Below are 20,864 nucleotides of genomic sequence, written 5' to 3'. Positions count from 1 at the left end.
TGCAAAGTATGATCTTCACAATTATGTTCTATGGTAGATGCTATTATTAGCCCCATTTTACAGATGAAGAAACTGAGAGAGGTTGAGTAACTTGCTCAGGACCACACAGTTAGTATCTGACGAAGAATTTTGATTCAGGTCTTCCTGACTCCAAGTCTAATACTCTTATCAATTACCCCACCTAACTGCCAATATATTCCATTTGAAGTTGCTGAGGGATTTGTATTTTGGGTAGGAATTAGCGTAGTAGGAATAGAGTAGTAGGAGTAGAAATTAGAGTCTGGGATCCTTTCCAATTTTGCATTCTATGATTTCTGAAATCTACAGATTATACGTTAAAAGCAGATTTCTATGTTCCAATTAGGGTATATGAAAATCAGTCTCAATCCTCTGAGCACATAATGACCGGGCAGTAAGAGGACAAAGCCTGGGAACTGTTATTGGGCAAAACGAGGCAAGTTAGCTTAACTGGGCCAAAGATAATTCACAAAGTGGACCAGTGAACCTTATATGCATTCAGAAAGAGATGAAATAGATACAGTATGCAAACACATACAAGAATAAATGGCTTTGAGCTAATCTGATATAGAAAAATCAAAATTTATATAACAAATAGACTAGGGAATAAATATTCACTTTGTGGAACAATGTTTACCAAATAATTCCTCTGAAGAGCGAATTACCCTAAATATGGTATAATTTTTAAAACTTCAATTCAACTTTTAGGAACACATCTATTATGTAAAGGAATGAAGGCTCATAGGATCAGCAATCCAAAAATGGAAGGGACCTGAGAATCCATCTAATCTACTCCCTCCTCCAACTTTCCCAGCATTTTATAAAAAAATGAAAGGGAAGCCCAGAGAGGTTAAGTAAGTCATGCAGGCAGTAAGTTGGAAGTGGACTCGAAGCCAAGGCTGCTGTCTCTAGAGCCAGTGCTTTTTCCATCATACCACACTGCCTCCCCTGTTAATAATAACATTTGTATTAACATTTTGGAATCTTAAAAAAATACCTTCCTCATGACAATCATATGATGCAGGAAGTGTCAGTATTATTATTTATCCTCATTTTCCAAATGAGAAAACTGGTGTTTTCATATGTTAAATGACTCACACCCATAATACTGTTAGGAAAAGTCAAAATGAGACCTTGAATCCAGGTCTTCTGAGACTCAGTCCAGTGCTCTTTTACTATACTAGTGAGTGAAATGAATTTTCCCGGTTTGTTCTTCCTACTCTTTTTTTTTTAGCTCTTATCAAAAGAGAGGTGATAGGCGAGACAAAAAAGAGGCAGGGTCGAGGAATGCAATGAAATGCTAGCAATGATGGAAGATCAGAGTCAACATATCACCTGATACAAGACTCATTTTTAGAGGTGAGGAAACTGAGACCCAGCAAGGAGTGATTCCCTTCCAACTACTACTTTATCTTCCTTGAAGAAACCTGGGCTTATGGAGGTCGACAGGTTTGGGCACCCTCTAAATAAGAAGGTAACGGCACTGGCCAACATTATTAAGTGAATTTACTTTACTGACTTCGCTTCTGGTAGCGGGGTAAGCTACAGGGTGGTTTTTGTCCTTTGCTCTTGGAGAAGACCAAAATGACGTCACTGTGTTGAGTCAAGGTACAGTGTGTTCGACTGGCTGATCAGACCAATACAAGCTCGAAAGGCTCTACTACAGATTGGGCACAAACAGTCCACGAGAACATCTGGAATGGAAATGTCTCTAAACCTGCACATCTCATGTTTCTTTTGAGCTCCTGCAATTCTGCTTTGCTCACAGAGCGCAGACCTACGTTGACGCAGGTGCGTCACGCTGAGTGGTCTGTACCAGTGTCTCCCATGTCTCACAATTCATTGCAAAGTTCTTCAGCGAGACCTTGAGAGTGTTCTTGCGGTGCTTCTTCTGACCTTTAAGTGAGTGCTTGCCTAATGTGAGTTCTCTATAAAATAGTCTTTTAGGCAAAAATACATTTGGCATTCAAACAATGTGGCCAGCCCGCCAGAGTAACTCTTTGAATTAGAGTTTGAATGCTTGGCAGTTCAGTATGAGAAGGAACCTCAGTACCTGGTATCTTATCTTGCCAGGTGACCTTCAGAATTTTCCTAGGACAATTCAAATGAAAATAATTCAGTTTCTGGCATGGCACTGGGATACTGCCCAGTTTCACAGGCATACAATAATGAGGTCAGCATAACAGCTTGGTAGACCTTCAGTTTGGTAGTCAGTCTAATACCTCTTCTCTCCCACACTTTCCTTTAGAGCCTCCCAAACACTGAACTAGCTCTGGTAATCTGTACATCAACCTCATCTTCTATGTGTACCTCCCTGGAAAGTACACCGCCAAGGTAAGTGAACTTGTCAACTGCATTCCAAACTTCTCCATTTGCTATAACCAATGGTTCTACGTATGGCTAGGTGTGGTGCTGCGTACTGGAGAACCTGTGTCTTCTTGGTGTTAACTGGTAGGCCAAAATTAGCACAAGTGGCAGAGAATCGATCCACATTTTGTTGCATCTCAGCTTCAGAGGCTGCAATGAGTGTACAATCATCTGTGAACAAAAAATCACGTACTAACTCTGCCTCTATTTTGGTCTCGACTTGTAGCTTTTTCAAGTTAAATAATTTACTGAGAGTGTGGTACCTGAGCTTGATGCTGTTTTCCTTCTCGTTGAAGGTATCTGACAACATTGCTGAAAACATCATGCTAAAAAGCATGGAGCAAGCACATAGCCCTGCTTCACTCCACTGATAAGTGGGAAAGTGCAAAAGCATTGCCCATTATCCAGAACCCGTGCAAACATGCCATCGTGAAACTGGCATACAATACTGATGAACTTCTTCAGCCAACCACATCTTCCCATAATTTTCCACAAGCAGACTCATGACTGACAATATCAAAGGCCTTGGTCAGACTGACAAACATCATATACAGACTTCTGTTCTGCTCTTAGCATTTCTTCTGGAGTTGTTGGGTAGCAAACATCATATCAACTATTCCTTGGACCTTTCTGAAGTCACACTGGCTCTCAGGTAAATGATCATCTTTCAGGTGAAGGATCATACTATTAAGAAGAACTCTGGCAAGAATCTTGCCAGCAACGACTAAGAGAGACACCCCCCTGTGACTGTCACAGGACAACTATTTCCTTGATCTTTGTAGAGATGGACAAAGGAGGCATCCTTGAATTTCTGGGGAACCTCCTCTTGCCACATAACCTGGAAAATTCCAGCTTTTGTACAAGCAGTGGACCCCCTGCCTTGTTTGTAAATCTCAGTTGGAACAGAATCAGCTCCAGGCACTTTGCCACAGAAGAGGAGCCCAATAGCATCCCAAACCTCTTCTTCAGTTGTCAGAGAGAAGGCTACTGAAATCTACCTAAATCTCATGAGGCAGGGTCCCTAGTAGAGAGCAGGAAAGAAAATATGGACTTATAGATCTTCTCCTTGAAACATTCAAATAGCTCAAGGATCCATGAATTCCCTCCAGAAATGCAGACTGCAACCCATCCATGTCTGATCATCTTGGTGACTGTGGTCTATGTCTTCCCATAAGTTCTCCAAAAAGGATCCACCTAAATATACTGAAAGCTTTTCTCTCTTTCTCCTGACATTACCAGGGTACAAGTGGTATCACCTGTCATCCCTTGCTTTTGCCACATTGCCAACTTATTTTCTCTCTTCCTATTGTACAATTCCATATTGTATTTCACTCCTGTTTTTTAGTATGCCTCACTGGTCCACCTGTGAGCCCCACACCACCATGTGCTTCCACATTGCTGTCTGTTTGCTATTCACTTTTAGTTCATCAAGAGCAGTTGAATTTTCCATTTTTCTCTGCTGCAGCCATACATCCTCTCATTTTGAAGATGAGGAAACTGGGGCCTAGAAAGGTAGAGATTTGCCCAAAGTCATATATGTATGAAAGTGCTTAGAGTCCCATCTAAGTCTGAGAGAGACTTTGAAAATGTTCTCAACTGATGGTTCCGAATGAATCTTTGAATTTGAATGTTCACCAGGAGCTGAATTCCCCTTCTTTCATTGGACTGTCCTAACCAATAAATCTGAGAAATTTTTAGAACCCACTAGAAACAATGGTTAAATTACGTGTGCATAGGTATGGGGTATGGTGCAGGATAACATGGAGCAGGTGCAGAATGTGGTAGGTTGTCATCTCATTTTAAAAAATCATTTTTATTTCTATCTTTTGTTTTCACATTACCTACATTTCCCAGTGTATATCCTCCACTCCTCCCCTCACAAAGCCATACCTAATAACAAAGATTAGGAAGAGGGAAAAACCAGTTCAGCAAAACTAACCAATATGATGAAAAAGTCCAACATAACATGCAGCATTTCACACTCATAGTCATCCACTCTTGCAAAGTAGAGGAGGAAGTGTTCATCTCATTACTTTCAAAAGGTCTGGGGACAATCCTATTACCTGACTAGCATGAAAGCACTGTGAATAAGCAATTCTACTTCTCCCTCATCAAATTATAAGCACTGGCTAGGGCATTTAAGGTAGATACTACATGGAAGGACAACAAATGATGACAGTCATTAGTCACTACCTTCTCATTTCCCACTAGGCACATTCAAATAGTTATTTAGGGACATTACTTTTCAATGGTCACTTTTAAATCTAAACCATAAATTAGCACATAAAGCAAAAAGAGATTTGATTTCTGAGACTCCACAAAGCACTATTGAGTTGGGTATATTACTTTGCTTCTACTGATATGCCAAAAGAAGAAAAATAAGAACACCGGCAACAAGTTCAAGATGAGCTACAATACAGTGAAAACTAAAAGTCAACAAAAATGCACCCTACATGCAATATGTGCTTCATTGCTTTTAAGTTTTAAGGTTTTACATAAGGTCTACTTTTAGCTGCTTCAAAGTGCAGGTTCAAGATTTTGATGTCAGATGCACTCAGTACTTGAATTATTCAATTAAAAAAGCATTGGTTGTGAACAAAAAGGAAAGATTGTAGAAAGCAGTCAATTATGTAAAACGGATTGTCTTTTTTCATGGACTGTGAACATATGAGTATAAATGGGGTTCCAAAGGAATGAATCCTGAGATGAACCAAGACTAGAGTACATCTAGTCCAGCACTTCCATCTGCACTGATCTATCACCACGCAGAACTTTTTCTTCTGTTTGTGCTTAGCTTGCAAATTATAAATTTATTCTTTATTTTGATACAGAACTCATCTCTATTTTTCAGACTTCTTGCCAAACTTTATCAAACACTGACTGCTGTACTAGGGAAACTTTTCAAGGATCATCTGGAAACCTGACTACTACTAAATGCAAAAGCCCACTCCTCACGGAAGAGTTTGGGATAATTGTTTATTTTGGGGGGCTTTTTTTTGCATATATATGTATACATATTATGTATTAGTAAACAAACATCAACAAAGTTGAACATTTTCATATACAAAGAAGAGAGCTGCATCTGAAATTGTATCTTAATCACATCTAACTTGTTTCCTTCTTTAAAAAGTATGTTTTAGGGGCAGCTAGGTGGCATAGTGGATAGAGAACGGGCCCTGAAGTCAGGAGGACCTGAGTTCAAATCCGGCTTCAGACCAAACACTTGACACGTACTAGCTGTGTGACCTTGGGCAAGTCACTTAACCCCAAATGCCTTACCAAAAAAAAAAAAAGTATGTTATACGTTCAACATTTTAGTTCTCCCCCGAACCTCCTTCTGCTCTCTTCTCGACATTCTTTTAAGCGCTTCACTGATGCTCTTCTCCCTTTTAGGGTGACCAGGGGGACATCACTAGCTATCCTCTTTTTTCCCCAATTCCCTCCTCCCTTCTGAAGAAACCAAGTTCTAAACCAAAGTTAATTTCAGCTTAGAATTCAGCTGAGCATCAATGAAATAAATATCTTCATTCTGTTGTTTGGGAAAATCCTACAAAAGTATAGTAAAATCATGCTGATATCTGTTTTTAGCTATATGTCCTTATCATTTCCAGGTTTCCTGGGCAATTCAGATTTTGATCTAGATTACAGCTTGAGCCATTTCAATAGGAATCATGTCAAATCATTACCTAACACTATTAGTGGAAGCAATAATCCAGATAGCAGAGTATGGGGTAAGGTCTCTGATCAGGAGAAGTCTCCTAAAGCTTCTTCCCTCTCTTTCTCCAAACCAGAAATAAGGCACCAGGGTACATAGCTGCCAAATATTTCAAAGCACTTGGCAACCTTTATTTCCTTTTTAAATATTACTATTGAATTTCTATATGAAAGATATTATTCTATTGTCAATAATATAGTATCATGGAGAAAACTAAAGTTTAACTTTTTGTTCCATGTTATTGAAAAAATGGTGGTAATAGATTAAATAAAAGCTACAGAAAGATAGAAAGTTAGAGCGAGAAGGTGGTTGAGAGATAATCTGGACCAATCCCCTCACAAGGAAGCTGAGACCACAGTGGCAAAAGTATTTGCCTAAGGTCACAAAGGTTTACAATTTTACTACTTAATAGTAGTAAAGTCAGGAGTAGAATTCAGATGTCCTGTTTCTTGGTCTAGAGGTCTCTGCTCTTCATGACTTTATACTTTCTATTCCCAATTCTAACTATCATACTGACTGAATTTTCTAGCATATGTACCACACTGGCATACAAAGACACACAACGGATGTTTACGCAAAAGATACTTAGAAATCATGTGACAAGATAAGTAACAAAACTGTAACAAAGTAGTGGCACTTATAAGATAGCAATTCTGATGCATCTTTTAAAAAGTGTGATCATCTCAATCACAGCCAAAACAATAATCAGTAAAAATGGTTATTACCATGCTTAGATGACTTTCTTGACTCTATTTCAATACTTTTGAGGTTAAATACACATGAATATCCAGCTCACCCTGCTTCCTAAAAGGCGGACTTTATTTTCTTGAGATGAGTGTGTTCTTAGGGTCACCTGTGAAGCTGGAGCCATTTTAGCATGGACATCTCTCACCATTTGTCCACGATAGGATGTAAAGATTTCTGGCTGCATTCAAAAGCCAAGCAACAAAGATTTAGGTATCATTCATGGCTTTAATTATCTGTGCTTTATCTTCCTTACATTAGAACAGTTCATAAAGGGTTATCTGCACAAAGTCTCAGCTTTACAGAGGTCAGATACAACTTCTGATGCTGTTGATGCTTAGGATTCTTTTGAAAGTGAGAAATTAAAGTGAACTTAGGGAAACTGGTAGGCTGGTATCATTCTAACAGAAATGTCATTTTCTTTTCCTCATGAGAAATTTGTTGGTTTTTGAGTCTTTCCCCAAATAACCTTGCACAAATTATTGAATTAGGGTCAAGATTCTTCTCTTTCACCTCATCCTTCTCCCCCCCCACCCCATAAGTTGTAAAGGATAGAGAAGAGTGGGTGAAACTGATGAGGTGCCTGCTGAATACTGTGTAACTGATGCCACAATCACAGTTTCCTGTACTGGTACAAATGAACAAATGTTCATTAAGGGCAACAGTATTAGAACATGATATCCCAGAGGGTGAAAGAACCACTTGGGAGAAGGCTGCTTTAGTCTTTCATTCCCCAATTAATGTTATAGAAAGCCAACCTTATTATTCTCCCTGGGAGTTTATGGAGCTGCTTCACTCTACCTTCATAACAAAGATATAAAAAAGCAATATTCATGCTCACAAGAAAGAATGTCTTTAACAAAGCCAAGTTTCAGAGCTGCAATTCATTTAGTATGTTCTACATCATCTCCAACTGCAGAATATCATCATAACCGAGAGTCATATCAATGATATTGACACCAGGTTAAATTATGTTAATTGTTATCTAAGAAAGCAGAAAAATATTTTAGTCCATTTAAGAAAAAAATTCCATTAGAAACCCTTAATTAAAATAAAAATTTAAGATGTAAAAGACTATCAGACAACTATATGGAAAATTCTGTTACCCTAGCAAATTATTCTCCAAGGATTCTGGGAACCTAACATCTTATTGTAGATTGCTTTGACCTCCTAATTTCCATGTGTTTCTTTCTATCTCTAAATGCATAACAGGGGTGGGATTTTAAGACTCGATGAGACAGAGATCACATACACAGAAGGATGAAAAAATAATATGATCTAAATTTTTAAAAATATGGAAAGGGAGTAAATACTTGATATGTCTTTCCATCAAGACAATGGTAGATATAGGTAGGATGTAGCACATTGTCAACGATTACAAAACCAAAAAATGGCACTAAAAACATCATCAAGGACATTTATGAATAGAAAAAGAAGCAGGCCAGTCACAAGTAATTCAAGTACTACCCTGGGACTCACAAAATAATAAAAGAAACAGAGAAAGTGAGTTGGGTGGAACCAACCATCCAGGATGCTAAGACTTCAACAAATCATCGGTCTACATTGGTAGATTAAGTATTCAAGCCAATAACCTCATAGATTGATAGTTCAAAGTGTGCATCTTACCTGTCGCCGAATTATTTCTAGGTTTCTTTTGGCTTTATTCACTAGCATTTGTATTTGTGCAGAATCCTTTACATTCTTATTTTCTCTGAAGGCTTCTCTTATCCTTCTAATGGCATAAGTTCTAAACAGATGGGAGGAAAAAAAGAAAAAAAAAAGATTGTCACAATCTGGGCTTTTAAATGCATTAAAATGGTTTCCTTTATCAATGATCCCTCCTATGGATGACCTATTTTGTCAACAAAGACTCATTTTTCGCCTTGGGGAAGCACTGCCCAACATTAAAGCAGTGTGCACCTCAGGGAATACACACAAGATAGAAGTAGGAAAAGGGCCACAAGATAAACTGTCAGGGTAGATGATAAGCTCCCAAGAGAAGTCACTCAATCTCCCTGGGCTTCAATTTTCTCATTTATAAATTGAGGGCTTTGGACTGGATGGTCTCTGAAGTGACTTCCACACATAGACCTATGCTTCCATGACTGTTGGACTGACCGATGTTTGAAGTTATTCATGTGAGTGTGTCTTCCTTCCCTTTAAAGAATGGTATGAATGGTCGAATAGAAAGGAATCTTTGTAATCATGATGTAAAATTGTACATTTTACTTGAGGAAAGTGAGGTCCAGGGAAGTGAACACAGTTATGCAGTGAACAAAGTGGTACAGGTAGGCACTAGGACCAAGGTCTCAAAATCTAGGGCTTTTCTCTGACTCCACAATGCCTTTCCAATGGGCCATGACTATAAAGAGAAAAAAAGCAAGAACTGGAAGGTCAAATTATCTTTTTCCAAACTGTGAGAGTTAGGCAAGGGTTAAGTTTCCACAAAGACAGAAGAGTGCTGGGAGTACAAAACAACCAAGATGTTTCAAAGCAAAAGAAACAGATGCCCTGCAGGTGGGCTTAGCCAATAAGAAGTAGGCTGGTGGTTTCAGGAGAAGGGCCAATCTGACTCAAACTGGTTGGGGTCAATGACTGGATGGCTCAAATTGCTACTGTGCATGCTTAATTAACTGATATAATATTAACTGACACACCCCACATAAAATTAGAGTCTCATTAACTGATCATGGGACGCTTGGTAACATGTTTAGACAAATCAAGAAGCAACATACATGGGGGCATAAAGGGAAGATTGTAAAGGGAAGAGAATTGGCCAACTAGCTCTCTGATGGGAGGGACTGCCCCGAATTAACAGTGTAAAGCTTCTCTCACTTCTATACTCAGTGCTCACTGCTCCCTGAAGAAGAGTGCAGTCCTCTTCTGGCCAGAAACGTAAAAACTTCCTTAAGATTCTCCTGTAATAAATTTTGGTGCTTTGACATTCACCATTTGTCAAGCATGTTTCTAACAAAACTCATCCACTAAAAACCTGGCAGAGGATCCATGATAACTAGAGCCCAGGTGAGCTTTCTGTCTCCTGCTTTATCTTGCCGACTTTTCTGCCTCTTGCCTCAGGTAAAAAGTCAAGATTTCAATTCTGTTCACATCAGAATCCTGTAAGTGATCATGACAAAGAATTTCCTTCAGTTTCCTCTACTAAACAATGATGAGGTTTGACCAGATGGATGATCCTTAAAGTCCCTTCCACCTCTAAATTCTGTGATCCTATGATTCATCTTCTCTTTTTGAAAAATAAACACACATACAAAGAGTCTATGGATTTGGGTAGTTTGCAGTTAACTAAATAGATGTATTAATACTGCCAGTCATTCAATAAACATTTATTAAGCAATCAATCAATATGTATTCGTGTGTCAGGTATTGTGCAAGACTCTGGGGGTAAATGGAACAAAATGAAACAGTCTGTGTCCTCAGGAGATAATATTCCATATAGGGTAACAACACACATACATACAAATATATATATATGTATATATATGTATATGTGTACACACACACACACACACACACACACACACACAAGGTAACTGTTTGGAGGATGAGGGGAAACCTCATTTAGGGGCAAGCATTTGAGCAGAGCTCTGAAGGAAGCCAGGGGCTCTAAGAGACAGAAGTGAGAAGGGAAGGCATTCTAGGCATGAGAGTGAGTCTGCAAAAGCATGGAAATGGGAAATAGAATAAGAAATGTGGTGTGAGGAAAAACAAGAAGACCAAGATGGCTAGAATTGAGATTACTCAAAAGGGAATAAGGCTGAAAAGGTTGGATGGAGCTTTAAACGACAAACCCAAGAGTTTGTATTTGATCACAGAGGCAAAGGGAGCCACTGGAGATTGCTGAGGAGGGGAGTGGCATGGGTCAAACTTGTTACTCAGGAAAATAATTTTGGCAACTGTGCGGAGTCTGGAAAGGAGGGGTACAAAGGGAGACCAATGAGATTAGAGACTACTTCAATATTTCAGGTGAGAGGGCCTAAATTAGGAGAGATGTGTGAGGTAGAAAAGGCAAGAGCTGGCAACAAATTATCTATATGTACTGAAAGCAAAGGGTAGAGGAGGCCTAGGAACTTAGAAAATGGTGGCCTTGACAGAAAAGTGAGATAGAGATACAGGCTCGGGTGTGCAGTAATAACAATAGCTAGCATTTATAGAATGTGTGTCTGCTGTGGGTCCAAAACTGTGCTAAGTGCTTTACAAATACTATCTCATGTGTTCCTCACAACAACCCTGTGAGGTAGGTTTATTGTCTCTATTATTATAAGAATTAATAATTATAGTAATTATTAGTATAATTAATATTATTTCCATTTATAGATGAGGAAACTGAGGCAAACGGAAGATAAGAGATTTGCCCAACATCACACTAGTGAGTCCAGGCCCTGCACTCTATCCACTGCACCCCCAGATGCCTCAATAAATTTCGAAAGAGAATACAAATCTCTTACTGTCCAAGCCCACTCCTCCCTTCATCCCAAACAGAAGCAGGGTCAACAACTTACATCAGCCATATGCTAACAGATTTATAGACTTAAGAATACAGTTAAATATAATTTATTTTCCCCTGACCGCTGCTGTTTTTCACAAGCCACTTAAAAATACAACATTAACATCCACAGAATTAAGAGGAAATATGGTATAAAGGCCAAGAGAGTAAAAAGAAGAGAACTAATCCTTCTGCATTAAATAGAGAAGAGGTATTTTGATCATGCTGTGGTGGAAAGAGCACCAGGCTTGGAGTCAGAAAGCCTGGCTAGATCTTATCTACATACTCTCTGTATGAATATGGGCAAGTCATTAAGTATCCCAAAGTCTCAGTTTTCTGGCAAATAATATGGGCACAGTAATACTTGTTCTGTTTCATTTTAGTGTTGTTTGGATGAAAACATTTTTTTAATCTGTAAAGCACTTATATCCATGAATGATTTCAGATAATGTGTCAAAGGTCAAAGTAAAACCATTATCTCTTTAAACATCAACTCTATTTGCATTTGGGAATGCAAATCTGAACCTCAATATAAATACCTGGCTGTAGAAAAAAAAAAGGTAGCTTAAGAGCTGGGACATGTGTAAACTAATCCTGAGAAAAGCTCTTCAACTTTAACCAGCCAACTGGAATGTTAATGCAGTAGATCATAAACACTTAATTCCAAACCTAGGAATGACAGTGACTATGACTTCCATGTAGTAGCAGATGGTATGCATCTTTAATGAAGGCCCATTCACTCATAATGTGATGGAAGGAAGTCTTGCAAGCAGAATTTATTAAATAGAAGCTCATCTTCAGTTTTGTAGCCGATAACCTGACAAAGCTTTAGGGGGAAGTTGATTAGTATTCTAAGAGCATATGTAAGTTAAAAGCAAGCTTCTGTGCACTTGGTCAGTCTTTTTTGACATATCCCCTAACTGTGGGTCTATCCCAAGATTCTGGAAGTCCTGGACTCTCTTCTCTCTACATTCTCTTACTTGGTGTCTTCATCTTCCATGAGTTTAATCTCTATGCTGATGACCCAGTCTCTCTCCCAAGGTCTAGTCCCATGTCCCTTTCCTTCCCATTCAATAAACTCCAATGGGGCCCTAATACCTGTATGATCAAATGTAAACTGCCCTGTTTGATATTTAAAGTTCTTCACAATGTGGTCCCATGCTATCTTTGTAGAATTATTACTCTGCTACCTACCGATGCTCCTATTCCCACTTCCCCAACTTTTCAATGGTTGTCCTCCATGCCTGCAATACAATCTGTGTTCACCTCCACTGCTTAGAATTAATAATTTCCTTCAAGACTTGGCTGAAGTTGTACCTTCTTCAGGAGGCCCTCCATAATCTCCTTCAGTTCCCAGTTCCTTCCCTCCCAATGTTACTTGCTGTCTTTTCTTGTACGTGATTTATATATACTTACATAAATGCAAGATTAAATGCAAGCTTCTTCAAGGCGGGGATAATTTTGCTTTTGTCATGGGGCGATCAGCGTCTAGTATAGTGCCTGGCACATAACAGGAACTTCACAAATGCTTATTGATTGGTGATAATGGATGCTGGCACACCATATTATCCCCCAAACCTCGCTCCTCTTTAAAAGACACTTTCTTTTGGGGGGATTAGGAGGATAGGAATCATTTGGTTTTACTATTTTGTACCATCTGTGGATGTTGTCACATGGCACAATTTTTCCTAAGGGAAGCATCCTGCCAGACCCATTTTCATCATTTTAATTCTCCACTCATAATGCAGCACTGGTCTTCTAGGAAGAAAGATAAACAAGCCATGGCGTTCACTTCTAAATACTCTGCTCATAAAGCCAGTGGCAGACATGTAATATCTTTGAAGAAAAAACACGAGTACTATAGTTGATATGTAGGGCTCTACATTTTTCATCTCTTCCAAACTTTAAGAAAAATGGAAATAACTTAAGACACCAAACAATTCACATTCAGTTTCAGTAGTCTGGCACAATTCCCTGACTCTAAGTATTTAGCTTGTTTTCATTTTTCTCCTAGCCCCTCCAGTTTCCATACTTAAAATCTACCTATGGTAATAAGGCTAGGTACCCATTCGTTCACTTAATGATATTTATTCCATGTTTGTCATGAGGAATGCATTGTGTTTGCTGACAGGGGAGGTACAAGATCAATGAGACACAGTTCCTCCCTTAAGAAACTCATGGTCTATTAAAAGTATCTATAAAAACCTAGGGCAGCTAGGTGTCACAGTGGATAGAACAGGCCTGGAGTCAGAATGACTCATCTTCCTGAATTCAAATTTGGCCTCAGACACTTCCTAGCTGTTTGACCCTGGGCAAGTCACTTAACCCTGTTTGCCTCAGTTTCCTTATCTGAGCTGGAGAAGGAAATGGCAAACCATTCCTATGTCTTTACCCCAAATGGGGTCACTAAGAGTCAGACAGACTGAAACAACACAACAACAAAATAAAAACCTAAAGCAATAGTTCATGTCTTGCATGTGTCCTAAACAGAATGAAGCAGGAACTCATTTTTTTTTCTTTTTACTCATCCTAGTTCTACCTCTCACCCTTTCCCCTCTTAAAAGCAAAATTATTTTCTTTTGCTCTAAGCGAATATTCTTAGTTTGGCTGAGAAACTCCAGTCTAAGTGCCCACTAGCTAATTACTTAGGTTGGGTGGATTCCTTTCTGCTTTCTCCAAAAGGTGAACCCAACTTCAGCAGAACTTCATCCAAGCCCCTTATAGCTCAGGTGCTGGAGGGTGGACTAGTCCTCTATATATGGTAGTCTATTCCTTACCTCCACCACTACTTCTATAACTTATATATATTTTGCTTACCTAGATAAATGGTTATCTCCCTGTGCATTCAGGATATCAGCCCCTTAACTATTTCACTGAAAAGGAACATTTCAAAGAAAAATTCACAGATGCCACAATGAAAATCACAGCCAGCTGCTGCACAATATCTGGCATTATGAAAATCATAATATGAGTCATATGCTGTTTGAAATAAGGCATGAAAAATTAACACATAAAGGGCAACAGAATAACAACCACCATGAAACGTGCAAAAGCAGGATATAGCCGCCAAAACAGCTAGGCTTGTATTCCAAATAAAATTACTTTTCTTCCTTTACACCCACTGCTTTGGGAAAATCATCTGCTGTCTTCATCTGCTGCCCCTTCTCTACTTATACAGCCACAACCTTCAAGCCTTCATTACCTCTCACCTGGACTACTACAATATTCTCCAAATTTAGGGGTTCTTACCCTTTTATGTGTTATGGACCCTTGGACAGTCAGGAAAAACTATATACCCCTTCTCAGAATAAGTTTTTAAAATACATAAAATATAATGCATGGAATTGCAAAGCAAACCAGCTATAATGAAATAGTTACAAAAATATTTTTTAAAATTCAGATATCCCACATGAAGAGTTCCTGTAGTAACTGATTTGCTTGTGTAAACTTCCAAACCATCCTAAATAATTGCCAAAATGATTATCCTAAAGCAAAGATCAGACCACAGCGCTCCCCTTCTCAGGACATTCTGTTGCTTCCTATTGCCTCCAGGAGCCAATATAACACCTCCCCCCTCCCTCACCTCTCCCCCATTGGCCTTTAAAACCCTTAAAAACTTATTATATAATGGACATTCAATAAATGCTTGTTGATTCACTGATGATTTTTTTTTTACCTTCAGGAAGATGATGCCTACTTAGTTGTCTCTCTCTGTCTCTCCACACACCCACATCTTTCCTTCTATCCTGTATTATAATCTGAGTGTTTATAAGACCATGCCTATAGAGTGTCCCATCACCTCAATTTCATTGCAACAAAGATGAAATTCTTGAGTCTTTTTCCCACCCCAACATCCCCATGTCTAACAAGGGCCCTTCCAAACCACCTCAATAGTATTTTGGGCATGCTTTTCCTTCAGCACTTATCATATTCTGCCTTGTTTTGTAGTTGTCTGTGTATTCGTTTTATCTCCACCGCTACAGTAAACTTTTTCTCTCTCTCTCCCTCCCACCCCTTCCCCACCCACTAAGAAATCAAGTACAATGACGTCAATTATACATGGGAAACCACGAAAAACATATTTCCATATCAGCTATGTCACAAAAAGCAAAAAGAATAAAAAAAGAAAGCAAGAACATTATTTGCACTCAGAGTTCATCACTTCTCTGTGGAATTCTCATTGGAATTGTCTTGGATATTCTATTGATCAGAGCAGCCAAGTCTTTCATGGTTTAATCATCATTATAACATTGCTGTTACTGCGCATAAAGATCTCCTTGTTCTTCTCATTTCACTTTGCATCAGTTCGTATAGGTCTTGCCACGTTTTTTCCAGAAACCACTCCCCTCATCATTTCTTATGGTACAACAATACTCCATCACAATTACCGTAGACTTATGAAGGGCAGGAATCTTTGATTCCTCTAGGTACCTAGTACAGTGCCTTGTAATGCCATAGATATTCAAGGTTATGAATCAGAAGGGACTTTGCGGGTCATGTAGTCCAATCTACTCTTTTATAGAGGAGAAGACGGAAACCCATAGAGGTTAAATGACTTGCTCAAGGTCACACAGGTTAGTAAGTGGCAGAACTGGGCTTTGTATACAGTTTCTCTGACTGCAAATCCAGCACTCCATGGCACTCTTCTGCCTTTGTTGAATGGAACTGAATTATTATACTATAGTCATCTAACTGCTGTTGACTTTCTGACCTCCAGAGTTTTTCTTTGAATCTCATCTATACTCGGATGGATCTTTGAACTGGTGTGGATATTCCTTCTAAAGGTGCGGACTACAACCCATCTCCACTTTTATCCAGGGCAACTCTTGCACATCTTTGTCATAGGAGGTCAACCCAATGTAGCCAGGCATACAAAAAAGAAGCCTGGGCTGGAAACAATATCTGCTTTTCTTGTTTTTATTTTCTTAAATTTCACTTCCAGCTCTTCATGTGGCCCACTCAAAACTGTGATATTAAGAGTTCAACTGTGGTTTTTCAGCTATCATTGATGAGAAAAGAGTTTCTTATTGAAAAATCTTTACGAATCTTTTACATTTTTCCATTTATTTGTTGTCCTCCTTCCATGTTCATCCTTAAATGACCTCAGCACGATCTGATTTAATTGAGTTTCCTGTGAAGCTTTTTGTAAACTCCTTTTGGCTGCACTGATTCTTGCTGTTTTAAGAGGCAGTATTGCTCATAATCTTCTACCATCTCCCTTTGTAAGGTTTTCCCAATGAGTTTATATTCTAAACTGGTATAGCTTGGGGCTGCTCTTTCTTCTTGTCAAAGAATTCACACAATTGTCTGGCTGAGTCAAGTTTAAAGTCAGGGTTTCTTTGGGGTCAATGGATAGATTTCAGAGGGTCCATGTACTTGGATGAAAAAAAAAAACCAATTACATTACATTTTTATTCTAATATAATTGGGTTCCCTAGTAATACTATGTATTTTATTTTTATTCACTTAAATAGTATTATTCTAAAAAATGGCCCAGAGTTATCATCAGACTGCCAAATGGGTCCATGAGACAAATAAAAAGGTTAAGAAAGCCTGAGTTCTGTTTTAGTCTCCTTGTTGGCAATTGATTTCCACTGTTGGTTTTTTTTTTTAAATGTGGGAGCAGAATTTATTTTGTTTCAGCTCATGTTAAAAAAAAAAGTAGGGGTAATAAGAATCATGATCTCAGGCAAAGTTAAGATCAAAATGGACCTAATTAAATGAGATAAGGAGGGAAATTACATTATGGTTTTTTAAAATTTTTTTATTAATTTATTTTGATTTAACAACAATCACTTCCATATGCTTTTGAGTTTAAAATTTTTCTCCCCCTTCCTCCCCACCACCCTCCCCAAGACAGTGCACAATCTGATATAGGCTATACATATACATTCCTATTAAATATATTTCCACATTAGTGATGTTGTAAGTAAAAATTAAAACCAATAGGAAGAACCATCAGAAAGAGGAAACAAAAGAGAAGGAAAAAAAAAACAGCATTCAACTTCCTAGTTCTTTCTTTGGATGTGGATAGCATTTTCCATCACAAGGCCTTTGGAGATGTCTTCGATCCTTGTATTGCTGGGAAGGGTTAAGTTTATCAATATTAGTCATCGCACAACATGGCTGTGATTGTGTACATCGTTCTCTTGGTTCTGCTCACTTCACTCAGCATCAGACCATACAAGTCTTTCCAGGTTTTTCTGAAGTCAACCTGTTCATCATTTCTTATAACACAATAGTATTCCATCACATTCATATACCACAACTTGCTCAGCCATTCCCCAATTGATGGGCATTCTGTCAATTTCCAATTCTTTGCCACCACAAAAAGAGCTGCTATGAATATTTTTGTATATGTGGGTCCTTTTCCCATTTGTATGATCTCTTTGGGACATAGCTCTAGAAGTGTTATTGCTGGGTCAAAGGGGATTTCCACTGTTAAACTGTCTTTCCCAGTAGCATGGCATAGCTGATAGAGAGCTGCCTTAGGAGTCAGGAAGACCTGGGTTCAAGTCCTGTCAGAGGCAGCTGGTAGAGCATATGGACTGGAGTCAGGAAGACCTGAATTCAGATCTGACCTCAGACATTTAATGGCTGTGACCCCAGGCAAGTCATTTAACCTCAGCTGGTCTTAGTTTACTCAACTGTAAAATAAGGAAAGTACTAGTAGCTGCCTCCTAGAGTTGTAAGGATCAAATAAGATAATATTTGTAAAGTGCTTAGCACATAGTAGGCATTATATCAATACTTATTCCCTTCTCCTTCCTCCCTTTGACACATAATGGCTATATGTGACTCCTGGGCAAATCACGAAAATTTTCAGCACCTTAGATTCATCTATAAAACCTTTAGTTGCAAAGATGGTGCTCAGCCTTGGTAGAGAAAATTCCTTACCCACTGACACTTATACCAAGGAAATAATAGGCCCAATCAGAATTGCAAACAAAAAAATATACAAAAACTTCCTTAGGAAATGCTAACAATCTGGTTAATCTGTTCCTTCATATATTTGTGGCCTTTTTTTTTTTGTACCAATAGATTAAATAGGCAGCTTCTACCAAGGCAAAAAGGTTCAGAGCAGGGGTGGGGAACCTGCAGCCCTGTAGGTCCTCAGGTGCAGCCCTCTGACTGAATCCAACCTTCAAAAACAAATCCCCTTGTATGATCCTAGTAACAAGTCTATTCTGGACCCGGATAAAATCCTCTCTCATCAATTTGTATTTTGGCTATACCACTTTATTATTCAAAGTTCTCTCTACTGGTCCTTTGTGGTATTCAGATGAGATGCAGAAGATACTAATACTGACCTCAGCCTTCTACCTTGTTCTTTGTTGAACCTAGCACTTCAGAACTTGTTTACCCTTCTCTCAACTCCTGGACACAGGTTGGCCTGACTCATATCTATTAAAAGGTGTCCTCCAAAGCTTTGTTGCTGGACGACTCTTCCCCCATAATATACATACATACATATGTATATATGTGTATATCTGTGTGCATATATATATATATATATTTACACACAGACATGCACACACGTATACACACATACATACCATACACTCAATAATCACTGCCCAGGACACCATTTTCTCAGAATAATCTTGACTGGATAATATTAGAGTGTGTATAATGTTTGGTATTTATTGGTATTTCTCAATTCTTAAGCTAATCCACAATATCATCAACTCCAAGAATGCTGACAAATCTTGCTCATCTCTTCTCTCTGATATGGATAGGCTGGGCTTTATCTCATAGGTATTACAACTGATGGGATGACAGTGATGATCAATATCTTCCAAGTATTTTCTTTTCAGAGAATAAGAAAATCTTACTGCAATAGCCCTTTGGGAAGAAAAGGGTATGGGCCATTGTTGATATATCTAGTATGTGTAAGGAACTGGGGAAATACAAGGAAAAAAACACAATAATACATTTTGCCTTCAATGAGTTTACATTCTTTTAAAATAGATAAGTAAAAATGAGGTTTTTGGAGGAAGAATAGAGCACTAGCAATTTGGGAAATTTAAAAAAAAAACCTTCTTGTGGGAGACAACGCATGGAATTTCATAAAATATTAAGTAGGTAGGACAGTCTGATTTAAAAGTAGAGTACATGGAGAGGAGTAATGAGAAACAGTTTTGGAAGGGTGGGTTGAAAGTCATTTTCATGCAGTTTACTTCTTTAATGCTGCTTCCTCATGAGTAAATCTATACCATGTTTTTTAACTTTGTCTTCTCTCATGAAGAACATCTTTATGTAAGTACATGCAACTAATATCCAATAAAACTACAGATTATGGAGTATAGCAATCAATGGACACTTGAGAAATAACGATTCTTCCTCCTGCAGCTACTCATATGGTTATATGTATAATTTACTCCTCACGCATATTTCACGTGAGCCCAAGAGGTTATTCCATGACAAGGCCAAAAAAAAAAAAAATTTAAATATTATTCTTGCATGACACTGAGTACGCACACAAATATCCTGCAAGAAAAGCTATTTTTTTGGGGGGTCGGGAACAACTGGGGTTAAGTGACTCGCCCACGTTCACACAGCAAGTAAGTGTCTGAGGCCACATTTGAACTCCGGATATCCTGATTCCAAGGCCAGTGCTCTATCCACAGTACCACCTAGCTGCCCCAAGAAAAGCTATTCTTAACAAAAAAAAAATGTATATGTATATGTCTATAATCACATAATATATATATGTGTGTGTGTGTACATATGTGTGTGTGTGTATACTCAACAATTCTTTCTCTCTGTTGAAGAGCCAATAATTCCTATTCTCCGCTAGCAGGTATTCTCCTCACACTTTGCAGACAGATTGTCTAAGAGACATTCCTGCTTACATCCTACATGCAGCATTTAGAAACCACTTAAAACCTTTAACCTGTAAATGAATTGAAATTAAACTTCTGCTTATCACCCAAATCTATCTTGATTAAACTTTTAGTCTGGTGACAATTTGTTACACACACAGATTTTTCACAGTGTAAACCAATTTATCAGAGTAATGGCCACCTACCATCTAAGTTGAGTAGTTACAGACTAAGGCATATAGATTAGGGGCTTGTGGGATCACTGGTTTTCTTTTGTTTAGTTTTGGAAATGCTTATTTATACAGAAGTAATGCCCCAAATTGCTGCTTACAAACAAGAACAATATGAACAACAACATCACTGCTGTTGCCACCACTACACCACCAGCACCTGCACCAGCACCAGCGGCACCACCAGTACCACCACCAGTACCATCACTAATCAAGCTCAAACAGGCCTGGAATTTGATAGCGGTGTGCCAGATCTCCTGTCGATGCTGCACAAACCACTCTCTTCTCACGTCCTTATATTTCTAGCTGCTGAAGGCAGCTACTTCTGATAAGGATGTGTTCCAGGAAAATTGTGTTTTCTGTCTTTCCATGTTTTGCAGGGTCACAGAATTTAGGCTCTCATCTCCTGATGATGACAATAATTGCAGCTGCAGAGATTTATGTAGTGTTTTACATAAAAT

The 20,864-nt window shown here is 38.6% G+C and overlaps 1 protein-coding gene across 4 annotated transcripts in view; it reads right to left on the bottom strand.

Moving 5' to 3' along the window:
* Positions 1-20,864, bottom strand: part of LYRM4 (LYR motif containing 4) — a 206,765-nt gene that overhangs the window by 143,915 nt on the left and 41,986 nt on the right. For all 4 annotated transcript variants that reach the window (XM_027873008.1, XM_027873096.1, XM_027873256.1 and 1 more), the window contains exon 2: positions 8,471-8,591. In XM_027873008.1, the coding sequence (XP_027728809.1) occupies positions 8,471-8,591 (121 nt within the window). The remainder of the gene's footprint in view (positions 1-8,470; positions 8,592-20,864) is intronic.

The sequence above is a fragment of the Vombatus ursinus genome, unplaced genomic scaffold (genome assembly GCF_900497805.2).
Source record: "Vombatus ursinus unplaced genomic scaffold, bare-nosed wombat genome assembly UNPS02000577.1, whole genome shotgun sequence".
In the NCBI taxonomy this organism is placed as follows: domain Eukaryota; kingdom Metazoa; phylum Chordata; class Mammalia; order Diprotodontia; family Vombatidae; genus Vombatus; species Vombatus ursinus.
This window is presented reverse-complemented; position numbering and strand designations above follow the sequence as displayed.